At 37.9% G+C, this 15,104-nt stretch overlaps 1 protein-coding gene across 1 annotated transcript in view; it reads left to right on the top strand.

The window, feature by feature from the left end:
- LOC126824536 (lactase/phlorizin hydrolase) overlaps positions 1 to 15,094 on the top strand; it is a 43,599-nt gene extending 28,505 nt beyond the window's left edge. Inside the window, exons 15-29 of the mRNA XM_056101974.1 lie at positions 609 to 736; positions 1,175 to 1,432; positions 2,157 to 2,322; positions 3,526 to 3,768; positions 4,315 to 4,368; positions 4,775 to 4,913; positions 5,958 to 6,142; positions 7,210 to 7,539; positions 8,093 to 8,217; positions 8,696 to 8,953; positions 10,253 to 10,436; positions 10,794 to 11,003; positions 11,786 to 11,846; positions 14,178 to 14,353; positions 14,754 to 15,094. Coding sequence (XP_055957949.1) covers positions 609 to 736; positions 1,175 to 1,432; positions 2,157 to 2,322; positions 3,526 to 3,768; positions 4,315 to 4,368; positions 4,775 to 4,913; positions 5,958 to 6,142; positions 7,210 to 7,539; positions 8,093 to 8,217; positions 8,696 to 8,953; positions 10,253 to 10,436; positions 10,794 to 11,003; positions 11,786 to 11,846; positions 14,178 to 14,353; positions 14,754 to 15,094 — 2,858 coding nt within the window. The remainder of the gene's footprint in view (positions 1 to 608; positions 737 to 1,174; positions 1,433 to 2,156; positions 2,323 to 3,525; positions 3,769 to 4,314; positions 4,369 to 4,774; positions 4,914 to 5,957; positions 6,143 to 7,209; positions 7,540 to 8,092; positions 8,218 to 8,695; positions 8,954 to 10,252; positions 10,437 to 10,793; positions 11,004 to 11,785; positions 11,847 to 14,177; positions 14,354 to 14,753) is intronic.
- Positions 15,095 to 15,104: the final 10 nt, after the last annotated feature.

Raw genomic sequence — 15,104 nt, forward strand, 5'->3', positions numbered from 1 at the left:
ACTGGATTTGAATACATTTTTTGATGGATATTAACGGTAGATAATCCCAAGGTTTCGATTCAATCGAATTAAACAGAGTCTGATCAAGGGATTTTATATATAACTCAAAAGGGATTCCAGGTTTTGACGAATTTCAATTCATGGTATCTTTGTAAAGACCTTTCGGACGGGTACTCAATTTAGAGATCCATCTGTCGCAGTATTTTGGTTTGAGTTTGCAGCTAGACTTTTAAAATACCTAGAATAGCTGAAATGAAACGGGGTTTAACGTCCTACTGTTCTGCTCCGACTGGACTAATAACGACAGGCATACAGTGTGCTACAATTGAAACTATCATGGGATCTTTTACGTGCACTCCACTGCATACACGTAACCTCGACTTTTCGTCCCATCTGAACGACTATATAGCTGTCTTTGTCGATACCCTCCGTCCTGCACCGCTGACAAGGGGAAACCACGCCGGAATATCCCGATGAACTTTCTCGGGAGCGAAACCACGACCTCCGGGCTAGCGAGCTGGCGTCTTACCCACTTAGCGACCGCCCCCACCCCCAATACTCAATCCTTTATATATTTTATATCACGTTTTTATATTCTTGTGTTTTAGGTAAAGGGCCGAGTGTCTGGGATACGTCAACAGCTAAAGGATTATCTTATGGTAAAGAAACGGGACAGATAGCTTGTGATAGCTACCATAAATATAAAGAAGATGTCGATAAATTGAGAGATCTGGGTGTAAGCCATTTTAAATCAGGTTAAGCATACATTATGCAACAGCGAAATCTGCCTTTCTTTAGGCCTGAAATGTTATCTAAATTATTAATTAGACTTAATTAAACATACATTATGCAAGAGCTAAATCTACCTATTGCAGGTCTTTCTTTAGGCCCGAAATGTTATCTAAATTATTAATCAGACATTAATTAACTTATCTAGACTATAATCAACCCTCGATGGCATCGCTAGCCTGCGATATTTATTGGATTAGGATCAGATTTGCTGCTCAACTTTCATTGATGGAATTCGATATAAGAGTAGGCCTTAGGCCCATAGTGCCGCTGCCCGACAAAATTTCTCTCACAGCATACTGAATAGATACTGTATGGCGTATGCTCAGTCGGAGCCGAACAGTAGGACGTTAAACCCCATTTCATTTCTTTAATTGTATTTCAGGTGAATCACTATCGATTTTCTATTGCCTGGTCCAGAGTTTTACCCAATGGTACTATATCATCATTGAACCAAGCCGGATTAGATTACTATCATAATCTGATTAATCTGTTAATCTCCAACAATATCCAACCTGTTGTCACCCTGTATCACTGGGATTTACCTCAAGCTCTTTCTGATCGTGGTGGATGGACAGATAGTTTTATCACTGATGCCTTTACACAATATGCTGATCTCTGTTTCAAGGAGTTTGGAGATAAGGTAAGGAGACATTCATTCCACAATGACACCCATCGTTCTGCCAATCAATAATGTCTTTACACAATACGCTAATCTGTGTTTCAAGGAGTTTGGAGATAAGATAAGAAAATAATCAATCAACAATCACACTCATCGTTCAAGGAGTTTGGAGATAAAGTACTGCAAATCTGATTAAAACACAGATCCTGTTTCGTTTCGTTTAGGTCACAATTTCGTGTTCTTGTCTTTACAACACTAGGATCTGGAAGAGTTGTTATAAAACCAACGTTCTGGATGATGTGATGGAAAGGGTAATGAAGCGGTCTGCTGCAACGATTTCTTGGCGTACGATGCTCGACACTGTGGGTATCCTACTAGAAACATCAACGCTGATTGGTTAATCAAATGTCTGCAGTCATAGGGTCAAAAGCCATTCGTATGACCCCTGACTCGACTTCCAACTATAACTGGTCAGATCTTCGTGTAGTAGAAGCCATCGAAAGTATAAAAAAAAGAAATATAGATCTTTATTTTAATCAGATTGGAGTATTGTATTCATTTGACACCCATCGTTCAAGACTCCCGTTAATGTGTACTCATTCGGCACCCAGCGTACTATTCCCACGTTTCAAAGAATTTGGAGATAAAGTACTATAATATGTATATTCATTCAGCACCCATCGTTTAGTTCCCCATTTCAAGGATTATATTGAGATTGTACGTCTGAGTTTATATTTATTTGCAGGTTAAACTGTGGATCACATTTAACGAACCACAGGTTTTTACCACTGGTAATTTTGATTTACGGGGAAAAGATGGAATTCTGCCGTACAAGAAAGCACATAATGTTTTAATATCTCACGGTATGGCGTATCGACATTATCATACCAAATATGCGGCTACCCAGAAAGGTAAGTGCAATGCCTGCATATACCATGCTAAAGATAAAAATGGGGATATGTCAAGAATGAATAATGAAATGCGGTTTTATTGCACGTCAGCACCCACCGGTCTTTTTGCGCCAAACATATGGCGAATTATTCGACACAAAATAAAAGAAATCACAGAAATATATTGATATCCATCAATCAAAACAAATATCACAGATAACATATATGATTAAAAATAAATAGCAAATACTTTATATGAATATACAGAATTAACATGAAAGAAAACAGGTTATATATACAGTTAAAACTTATAATAAAATTTTTAAAATATTCAGGATCTTACAATATAGCCCCGGTTGAGCGGCATACGTCAAGAAGTGTGTTATCAGGAAAGTTTACCCAGACAGTGGCGTTCCCCGTCTATTGTTCGTCGAATTACAACTGTCAAGGGCTTAACGATCTTCCTAACTGCCCTGCCCTCCAACAACATTCATAAGGGGAAATAACTCCCAAAAAGTAGTTATTGGGTAGACAATATGGCGTTATTAAGTAATGTGAGGAAAAATCGTGACTATATTCGTGTTTAATTCAGTTATGGAACGAAATTGAATGGGGTTTTATAACTCGTCAACCCACGTCAGTTCCGTTGAGACTAACATTTGTTAAGTTTTATTTCTGTGGCTAAAGAACAATGCGAGACGTCTACTACCGGACAGCCATGTTTCCTTATACTTCCATCTGTTAGAGGTTATTTTACCAACACGTCAATGTGTACACGACTGCAAATGAAATGACGGGTTTACCGTCCTGCTTTTGTGTTCCTATGGGCCTAATGAAGACGGGCATGGACAATGCGGTGTGCTATGGGGACAATTTTTGCCCGGACAGCGGCGCTACAGCCTACTCTTATTTCGAATTCCAACTGTCAAGCAATCTTTTAGTTGTACGCTAATGTGTACACGGTACCTCGGATTTTCTTTGAATCCGAACGACTATAGGCTGTCACCTGCCAGGAATTCCGTCCTACACCAATAGCAAGTGAGAACCACGCCGGAAAATCCTGATCAATATTCTCGGCCAATGCAAAGATCGAACACAGGGCCTCCAGGTTAGCAAGTCAACATCTTACTCAATAAGCCACCGTGGCCCCGTACATAACAGGACCTGTGTAACAGTTAACTTCTCCATCAATTGTCTTCAAATTACTTCTGTTGTTTCTTCTAGGTAGAGTAACCATCACCTTGAATGGAAATTGGGCAGAACCAAAGAATCCTCTCAGTTTGTCTGACTACGAAGCCTCTGACTGGACGATGCAGTTTACATTTGGTTGGTTTGGACATCCAATCTACGTCAATGGTGATTATCCACCAATAATGAGAGAACGCATCGATCGAATCAGTAAAGAACAGGGTTTTAATACATCGAGGTTACCCACATTCACACCAGTCCAGATGAACATGATCAAAGGTAAGGTTACCTACTGTCACACCAGATCAGACGAGGTAAACATGATTAAAAATAAGAGTACCTACTTTAACGACAAACCAGATGGGCACGAAAAAACGTAAGGTTACCCACATTCACGACAGACCAGATGGACATGATCAAAGATAATATTACCCACATTCAAACCAGACCAGATGAACATGACCAAAGGTTAGGTTACCACATTCACGACAGACCAGATGAACATGTTCAAAGGTTAGGTTACCCACATTCAAACCAGACCAGATGAACATGGTCAGCGGTAAGGTTACCCACATTCACACTAGACCAGATAAATACGATCAAAAGTAAGGTTACCTTTCACGACAGACAAACCAAAAAAGGCATGATAAAAGGTAAGGTTACCCACATCACACCAGATCAGATGAACATGATCAGAGGTAAGGTCACCCACATTCACAGATCAGATGAACATGATCAAAGTTAAGGTTACCCACATTCAAACCAGATCAGATGAACATGATCAAAGGTAAGATCGCCCACATTCGAACCAGACCAGATGAACATGATCAAAGATAATATTACCCACATTCAAACCAGACCAGATGAACATGATCAAAGGTAAGGTCACCCACATCACACCAGATCAGATGAACATGATCAGAGGTAAGGTCACCCATATTCACAGACCACATGAACATGGTCAATGGTAAGATTACCCACATTAAAGCCATGGTCAAAAGTAGGATTATTGACTAGAATCCGATGGCCTAGGGTTCAGCCTGTCAAGCCTGTCAAGGTCAATCCAGCACCAGTTTTCTGTATAGCAAGGTGATTTAAACAGACATATTATTAGATTTCCATGATTTTATTGGCATGACAAAGGGTATAAATATGTAATTTATATGGTCACATCCTTAGCTTGTTTTTGTATCATATCTTTAAAAATTGTAATGTAATATAATATGATATTTGATGTTTAAACCATTGGCATGAATCTGTATTCGGCTGATATTTATATTATAAGGTTCCCATGATTATATTGGTTTAAATCTGTATTCGGCTGATTTGGTAACGAAAGTAGAAAATGATACAGCTGGGATGGAAAAATCAGAGTATGGTAAAGATTTTGGAATAACAGGCATGAAAGATCCCAACTGGAAGAAGTAAGTTTGATCCAAACCGTTTTCATTTCTTTTAGGAATTAAATTATCTAAATGAACCAGCATTTGTGAGAGAAAAAACATTTTATACATAGATGCCACACAATTATTTTAAAACTGTTGATTTGTATTTACCGCATTCTTAGCCATTGGTTTTATGAATGTGAGTTAGTTGTATCTTACGTCCGCTTCCACCGATGTGATATCGCAGACAACCATTGGTTTTAGACACCGCCAACCTGTAATTCCTACTAATTGGTCAGCCACGAATGTAGTTACTGTTATTTATAGGCTCTTCTATCCGTTTTCATTGCAAATTATTTTGGTAAAGAATTGAAGAGGGGTGTATAAATTCATTATTATTTAATTTTATCTGGAATGTTTTATTGAATATTCATGATTTTGAGGGTTTTTTTGTGCGACAGCTAGCTTCAAGTCGTCGCGTTTCTGGCGAACCGACGAATCTGATATATTTAAGTACTGAGAATTATGCGTTTGAAATTTGCGTTCTGTTGTTATCTCTGTAGCCATCAAATAATAACATTTATGTTAATGGCGTTCGGTTTCCTGATGTATATGTATGAAATATTAAATCACAAATGAATGTTATTATTTGATGTCCACAGATATAACAACAGAACGCAAATTTCAAACACATAATTCTCAACACTTAATTATATCAAATTCGTATGTTCATCAAAGGAGCGACGATGTATGCTTCTTACAGTTATGGTTTTCAAGATTTACTTGATTAACCCCATACATTCATTTGAGCACATGTTGCGACATCTGTGGTAAAAAGATCAACCCAAACAAAATTTGGGGAACAGTTAGACCTATGCTAATTGAAGATTACTAACATTACTGTTTTTGATTGGTCGATAAAAATAGCACATGTATCAAGGGCAGATAATTTGACTTCATGTGTCCTATGTAAATAGACCCAGGGTTTAGTGGAGTAGAACGGAACGATACCACTGGGAATACCGAGAATGTATATGTGACCATACAAACGACTTTTTTATACCTTCTTTCTTCGCCTTATAGATCAGCTTCAACCTGGTTAACCGTGAATCCTTGGTCTATAAGAAAGTTGTTAAATTGGGCGAAGGTTAATTTTGGAGCTGAAGACATCTATATAACAGAGAATGGTTTAAGTGATAAAACGGGTACTAGAGATGATGTTGATCGTGTGGAATTCTATAGATATTATCTAAACGAAGTATTAAAAGGTAGGTCAATCAAATAACAATATCACAGCCTTTCATTTAAATATGCATTATGTAAGATTTAGGTAAAGAGCTGATAGTTAAACACTAGATAATGAAAAGGGAATATCGTGAAAATTTAGGTAAAGAGCTGATAGCTATACACTACATAATGAAAAGGCAATATCTTGAACATTTCAGTCAAATTACTTCATTCTGAGCAACGTTAGGGCTGTCTGGATAATAGCGGAATCCCAATTGATAAAGCGCTGACAGTTCTTTCTATAATAGTTCAAATGAAATGAAATGTGGTTTAAAGTCCTACTGTTCTGCTCCGAACTGAGCTAATGAAGACGGGCATACGCCATACAGTGTGCTATGAGGGACATTTTGCCCGGACCGCGGCACTACGCCCTACCCTAATATCGAATTCCAACTGTCAAGGGATCTTTTACGTGCCAGGCTTGGAAATTCCAAGTGTCTTTCTCGATCAGCAAAATGACAGAACACCTAACCCTATCCCTTACACTCTGGTTACCGAGCCAACTCCATACTAGGTACTCTCGAAATAATGAAATAAATTTCTCGTATACGTTAGTCACGTGGTGCAGGAGGACCGCACCACGCATACACAATTACACAAGACACAACCACAATGACAGCACAATATACAACGACATTTCAAACAATACATTTCAAACAATACATTTCAAACAACAACTAACATAGATATCGAATCATGTTAATGGATCCTATGGAAGACCAAACAGCTCTTTATTCAATGTTCTTAGTCGTCCTTATTTCTTAATTCATAGTCCTTAATTCTTATTTCTTCATTTGTTGTCGTATTTCGACACTTCTACACTAAAAGAACACTGAATAAAGAGCTGTTTGGTCTTCCATCGGATGCATGGGTCATCCGTATACGTCCTCTGTGCTGTAAAGTTGTCGTGGCGTCAAGAAAAAATGAAAACAAACTTAACAATAATGGAAGACATCCATGAACAAAAGGGGAATATTCCGAGGCGTTGTAACATACTGGTGTGAGTCATAATAGGCTATACTATAAAGTAATTTTGACTTTATTTCAGCGATCGATTTGGACAAAGTTAAAGTTCGTGGTTTCATGGCTTGGTCATTGATGGATAACTTTGAATGGGGAAGTGCTACATCTCAGAAATTTGGACTGTATCAGGTTGACTTTAATGACCCCAAGAGACCAAGAAGACCCAAAGCTTCGGCAGCGTTTTATTACAAACTAATAAAAGACAACGGTTTTCTTCAGGGCTCAACAAGCGACCCTGCCACCAAGCTTGTCTTACCATATCAAGATGATTTCTTGTATGGAGATTTTCCAGCAAGCTTTTCTTGGGGTGCATCTACAGCTGCTTACCGAGTAGAAGGTGGCGGTCGCGCTGATGGTATGTAAAGATTGTTTCGTCAATATTTAAAAAATAAACAACCAGTTATTTTACTTAGTATTGTGATTTGTATGAAGTGCATTGTGTTTATCGAATTTGAATTGCTGATGGTCATTAACTACCAAATTGAACACTTGAGTAAGGTTTGTCGTCCCATTTAACACGGGTCTTTTGAAACATGTGTATTTTCTTTCGGAGAGTAGGTGTCCAACTGTTAACATTCTGATGTCCTAGCTTATGCTACGTTTCCACTTTCGTGCGATGCATTGAGATAGGATTGTGCCTATTGAGTCCACGATCTCGTACGTGCATATAGGCTCGGATACGTTTCGATACGATCAACACGATTGGTACGAATGACCTCAATATATGATAAGATCTGACAGGATCACCATGATTACTCGCAGCACGAATAGTGATAGTGGGAACCTTGCATTACTACGTCACCCAAACTGCATTCAGTAGCCCAAATGTTGAAGTGTAGAATATCTTAGTACCCAGGAATATTCAGTCCCCCCATGATGAAGTTAACGTGTGTTATTATATATTACAGGTAAAGGAGAAAGTATATGGGATCGTTTTGAAGATAGGTCAATCTCCGACAATAATTCCGACTACAAGAAACCAGACAGCTATATACATTATTTAGACGATCTAGGAGCTCTTACTCAAATCAATGTAAACTGAAATTATCTCTCAAATTCCATATCCACTTACATACCATTCCATTTAGTTTGTTAATATTAAAGCCACTGATTGCCATTTCATGGATTATGATTCACTTGCTAGTTGAATTTCATTTCGCATTTCCAAAGATACATAATGAATTGAAAATTTCGCATCCTTTAGAGACGACCTGAACAGGCCAGAGACACATATACATATTATTCTACGGGACTCTTTTCAATTGATTGAACAAAAACCGGGGATTATCTGGTAATGTGTTCATTTTGTGTTCTTAATTATATGTTATTTAATCCGTAAAAAATTAGATATTTTTGTACGAAAATGACGATCAATAGCCTTATACATCACAGAACAATAAATCGAAACGGCTATTAGCGTTGACAGAGCATTGTTTGTCATTTTGTAAAATTCTTCGTCTCCTTCTTTTGTTCGATGTATTTTTAAATCAATATAATTTTCTCAATTTTAGGCAAAGCATTATCTATTTAGTATATCATGGTCACGAATCATGGCTGACGGAACTACCAGAACTGTGAATCAAGCCGGTATACGATATTACAATAATCTGATTAATGAACTGGTGGATGCTGGAATAGCACCAGCAATATCTCTATATTACTGGGATTTACCTCAAGCATTACAGGATCGTGGTGGATGGCTGGACGCTTTCACGGTCGACGCATTTCACCAATATGCTCGCTTGTGTTTTAATGAATTTGGAGATCGGGTATATTAGCTATTTTATATTATTTCCGTCGCTTTTTATTACAATCAAAAAACAAAAAAAATTACAATCAAGGTTTTTTTTGATGGCCGAATGGGTAGCACGTGCTGTATCATAAGGTCTGTCATTGAGTCAACTGGCGTGGTTTCGAATCCCCGGCTGTACGTGAAAAGGAGCAGGGTCGCCTGTCCAACCTCGTGGGATTTCTCCCGGTCCTCTGGTTTCCTCCCCTACGCGCAAGCAAATTATAGAAATAAAATTGAACGATGTGTTAGTCCCGAAATGACCTAGTTTGTGTCGAGTGGACGTTAAACCCTCTCTCTCTCTCTCTCTCTATCTCTCTCTCTCTCTCTCTCTATTACAATCAAGAGATGCCTGCAGTGCTCTTGGCTCATTGTGTAAGCCCAAAGAGTTCATCGGGATTGTTGAGAGTTGGATCCCTTCTTTATAATCAGTCACATGAAGGTTCTCATCTACAGCTAAACTAGGAATCAGTTCGGGAAGGTTTAGGTTTGTCAAAGACATTGGAGAGATATATAGTCTGTTATAGCAAAAATCTTATTATGAAGTTATACTGCAAGAGGATAATTATCTTGAAGCCTGTGATATCTGAAGGCATTCGTGCACCCTTTATTTAAAACAGAGTTAATGCCGGTTGTTGATGACACAGATTAAGAGATAGTGAAAGTGGTATACATCTATTTTTGATATTGTTCATTACATTTGCAAATTTCAGAATGATTAAGTTTTTGAACTTGGGGCTAAGCTCCTTTATAAAAGCCTAAGGCTGTCCCCATTCGAGTACGATCCACACGCCACTGGACATGCTTGTTATCTGGACGATAACATGCATCGATTGATGAACGTCATACTTGGTTCCATGGTTGGTATTGTCCACTCGTTCTTGTTGTATATAATCTTATTATTTCATCAGTGTTGTCCTAGGCTGACAAGGCAATGAAATTCGTGTTACTAATTAAAATACAGATCTATATTTCGTTTCGTTTTTTTATACTTTCGATGGCCAACACTACATGAAGAGCTGGCTGGCCAGTTGCACTGGAAGGTCTCGACAAGGGGCGTACGAGCGGCTGTTGACCATATGACGTCAGACAGGCAGATGGTTTTATCGGCTAATCCCTCACGCCATCCTTAACGCTTGTTATATAACAACTCTTCTAGATCCTAGTGTATTGCAGACAAATAAAACGAAATTTTGAACTATAAAAAAACGAAACGAAATAGGATCTGTGATTTAATCCGATTGTGTTACTAGCCGTCACTGGTTTATTTCTTTATTAGGTAAAGACGTGGATAACGTTAAGTAATCCTAGAATTCATGCTGACCAAGGATATAACACAGGAGAAATGGCACCCAGTCATCAAGGCAATCGGGCTGACCTTTTCAAAGCTGGTCATAACATGCTCCTGGCGCATGCTCACGCATACCATTTATACTATGACGAATTTAGACCTGTACAAAGAGGTGTGTATATTCAAAGTGTTTTCCAGGGTGTTCTTGGGTTTAGGTTTCCTTTCACCCCTGTTTGTTTTGTATTTGTTTAAATTCTCATATGTCATTTCAGGACACACACGTGTCATCAAGAAGGATTTAGCCATGCTATCGGCGTTTTGTTGATTTTCAACTGTCAAGGGTTCTTTACGTGCACGCCAATGTATACACGAATGGGTCTCCGGTTTTTATTTCATCCGAAGGAATATTCACACCTCAATGATCAACCCACAGGAATCAATCCTTGACAATTGAAGGCCTCTCTTGAAAATCCAAGATGTGTCTCGCAGTCCTATATCAGTAGAATATATGTTGTTTCTATTTTTAAAGGTCAGATCGGTATAGCTCTTACCGGAAGTTGGTCGTACCCTAAAGACCCCTACGATCCTGCGGACCATTTTGAAGTTGAAAAGGATATGGCGTTTGGATTAGGCTGGTTCGCACATCCTATTTTATCAACGGGAGATTACTCCAACTTAATGAAAACTCAAGATGTCAACATACCCACTTTAAGCGTAGACCAACAGAAGATGCTGAAAGGTAATGGTTGTTTGTTTGTAGAAAAAGAAATACATTGAAATGAGGGTTAATGTCGGTGTATACGCCATACAGTGAGCTTTGAGAGAAAATTTGTCCGGACATTCACGCTACAACCGTTAAACCACTAGACCCCCCCCCTCTCTCTCTCTCTCTCTCTCTCGCTCTCCGTGGCTTATCTTATCTTATATCGAATTCCAATTACCAAGGGATCTTTTACACGGGACCCCCGGATTTTCGTCCCCTCCGAACGATTGTGCGTTTCCCTAACTAGGCCCTCCGTGCTATCGCGACGCCAGAAAATCGCGATGAAATGTCTCGTCCCATCCGAAGGACTACTCGAACAAGGAAGACATAAAACTTCAGTTAATATCGGTTTCCATAGACAATCTGATTAACATACAGATCTATATTTCGTTTCAATTTTGTATACTTTCGATGGCCTACACTACATGAAGATCTGACCAGTTTCACTGGGAGGTCGCGTCAGGCGTCATACGAGCGGCTTTTGACCCTATGACGCCAGACATAGATTAATCAATCAGCGTCGACGTTTCTAAAGGGTTACCCACAGTTCCGTGCAGAGCACAAGAACTCGTCGTAACAGACCGTTTCATTGGCTAATCCCTCACATCAACTAGAACGCATGTTATATAACAACTCTTCCAGATCCTAGTTTTGTGAAGACAAGTAAAACGAAATTTTGAACTATAAGAAAAGAAACGAAATAGGATGTGTGTTTTAATCAGATTGATCTAATAGATTTGTTTGTATATATTTTATAGGTTCTGCTGACTTCCTTGCTGTAGATTATAAAGAAACTACACACATGACAGATAATTCCAGGTATGTTCAATATACTTATTGGATGTATAGCTCTAATCTTTGGAGCATTAAAATATTCAAAAATGTACCTGAAAGCACATAGTACAGTAATCTCCACAATAGAGTTGGCTTCCCTTGCAGTCCACACTAACCTCTGCTAATGGCTCATTTGACTACGCACCAAGATTCTTGGTATCGATAGACAATGATAAACAATATAATGGATATTAAATAATGATAATATGCTTAATTCTATTACTATAATAAAATAGAAATGGGGTCATACTTATCGTAAAATAATAAATATTTACAAATATACAATGGAATCTTTAGCGAAAGTTTACGTTGTTAAAGGGTCGTAAATACAAACTGCGCATGCCATCGTGCTAATTTTAGAATTACATACATGTGGATCTGATTACCTTTCTAACACGCTTGTAAGGAATCATACATTTACACATGAAACATGTAAATTTGTTTTTAAAAATTTGTATTGTAATTTCTAATCAATTAATTATATTCGGTGAAATAAATGAAATGGAGTTTAATGTTCTATATTCGGTGAAATACACGAACAGTCAAAATCGAACGGTGGTCCGTATTCTACATTAGTTGTTTGAATTAAACATGCATTATGCAAGAGCTAAATCTGCCTATTGCAGGTCTTTCTTTAGGCCTGAAATGTTTTCTAAAGTATTAATTAGACATTAATTAACTGATCCAGGCCTTAATCAACTCTCGATGGCATCAGATTTCTCCGATATTAAATAGATTAAAATGGTTCAGCGATACTTTGATTTAATCAAATATAGAGGACCGAGACTTAGCTTCGATCAACCAGTACGGTGGTTGAAATTATTGCACACGTCTGTCAAACCTTCAAAGGCTAATATCATGGCTTGCAATAGAGTAATTTGAATGAAATTTTCAAATTATTCATTTTACATCATCTACTTTCGAACTATTATAGCAAGAATGGCTAGTTCTTTATCTAAATCTTACATAGTGTATCTTTAATATTTTGACGTTTGTAAATCAGACATTTGTAATTACTTCCGCATTGTCTTCTGGGATATGATTTTGTTTTGTTCATTCAAATGGCAAACGAAACTATTGTATCGGCAGAGTACACGACTCGTGTACTGGTTTAACATGTTCATTTTGTCTAATTGGGTTAGAGGTTTATTTCCATTAAGTTTAAATAAAGTAGAATCGGGTGTTTTCGATAGAAAAATCATATCATGTCCTCGAAAGACACCGTTATTTGGTAGACTATAACACCGCGACAATTTCCATTAATTCGTGGTAAAGTGTTGATATGTTCTACTTTTATCTATAACAAGAGAGAGAGAGAGAGAGAGAGAGAGAGAGAGAAAGAGAGGGGGGGGGTGTTAACGTCCACTCGGCACAAACTCGGACATTTCGGAACTAACATATGGTTCAATTTTATTGCAACAATTCGCTTGTGCGTAGGGTCTTTAGCAGTGGAAGGAAATCTGAGGACCCGGGGGAACCCCGCGAGGTTGGACAGGCGACCCCACTCCTTGTCACCACACCAGTTGACTCAATGACAGATCTTATGATACTGCGCGCACTTGCCAACCATTCGGCCATTCAAACCCCCTGATCTATAACAAATACGGAGAAAAGGTTAAATGTAATCTGCACCAACCGGGATAATGAAGACGGGCATACGCCATATAGTGTGCTATGAGGGGAGATTTACCCGAACAATGGCGTTTCCCCCCTACTCCAACTGCTAAGTGTTCTTTTATGTGCAGCTGTCTGGGCATATTGTCCGTCAAATATTCCCGACTTTATTAACCCGGTAAACCACATTACTTGATTTCATTCTAAAATTAAATACTGTTACTTTTCTTTGTGGAATGTCACCATAATACCGTTTTTTTTTTTAATTTATTTCCGACTTTATTAACCCGGTAAACCACATTAATTGATTTCATTCTAAATTTAAAAACTGTTAATTTTTCTGGTGGAATGTCTCTTTAATACCGTTTTTATTTATTCCCGATTGTATTAACCCGGTAAACCACATTACTTGATTTCATTCTAAATTTAAATACTGTTAATTTTTTAGGTGGAATGTCTCTTTAATACCGTTTTTTTTTTAATTTATTCCCGACTTTATTAAACCGGTAAACTACATTACTTGATTTCATTCTAAATTTAATACTGTTAATTTATTTGGTGGAATGTCTCTTTAATACCACTTTTTTTTATTCCCGACTTTAGGAACCCTGTAAACCGCATTACTTGTTTCCATTTTAAAATTAAATATTGTTACTTTTTTTGGTGGAATGTCTCTTTAATACCGTGTTTTATTTATTCCAGTGATTTTTCTCGTTTGAATCCTGTTGGTTTAAGGAAGTTACTAATTGAGATCAGAAAACAGTATAACAACCCCGCTGTTCATATTGGAGAAATAGGTCTAAGTTCATATTCTGCAACTCTCGATGATGATTTCAGATCCGATTTTATACGAACTTACTCTAATGAAGTACTAAAAGGTAAGTTCGTGTTATTGGAAAATAATAGTAATAATAATAATAATAATAATATGTACATCTATATAGCACTAGTACTCTTATTTAGGCTATCGTCTTGCTAATTCCTAACCTTGTCTCTTGAAGGAGAGTTACTTCCCTTTGCCAGCTTCCTTTTCAATTAACGATTTATGTGATTGGTCGATAAAAATAGCACAATCATCACGGGCAGATAACTTGAAAGCGTGCCCCCCCCCCCCCTCATAGTTTAACTCGGGGGTTAGTGGAGTAGAACAGAATGTGACCACTGGCGATACCGAGGAGGAGCTCAATGTTGTTTTGGGAATAAATTCCATTTTGAAAGGAGCTTTGTGCTAAGAGTTTTAAAATATGACTAAAACTGTCATTTGTATTTATGTTACAGCAATAGAATTGGATGGGTGTGATGTTCGAGGCTTGACCTACAAATCATTGATTGACGATTACCACACTAAAGACGGATTATTTAAAGTCAATTTCGACAATATAAACCGCCCTAGAGTACCACGCAAGTCAGCTAAATACTTTGCTAAGCTTGTGAAAGCTAACGGATTCCATAGAGATGGACCATCAGCACCCATGACCTTGACTACCACATTGCGGCCTCGATTAGCAAGAGCAGTGTCGCGATCATCAAGATCTCTCCCTTCTGTATATATTAATGTTTTACTTTTAACATTTTCACTGTCTATAGTTTTGTCCAAATTTTCAGCCATATTTCTTTAATGTGTACATA

The sequence above is a fragment of the Patella vulgata genome, chromosome 6 (assembly GCF_932274485.2).
Source record: "Patella vulgata chromosome 6, xgPatVulg1.2, whole genome shotgun sequence".
NCBI classification, from domain to species: Eukaryota; Metazoa; Mollusca; class Gastropoda; family Patellidae; genus Patella; species Patella vulgata.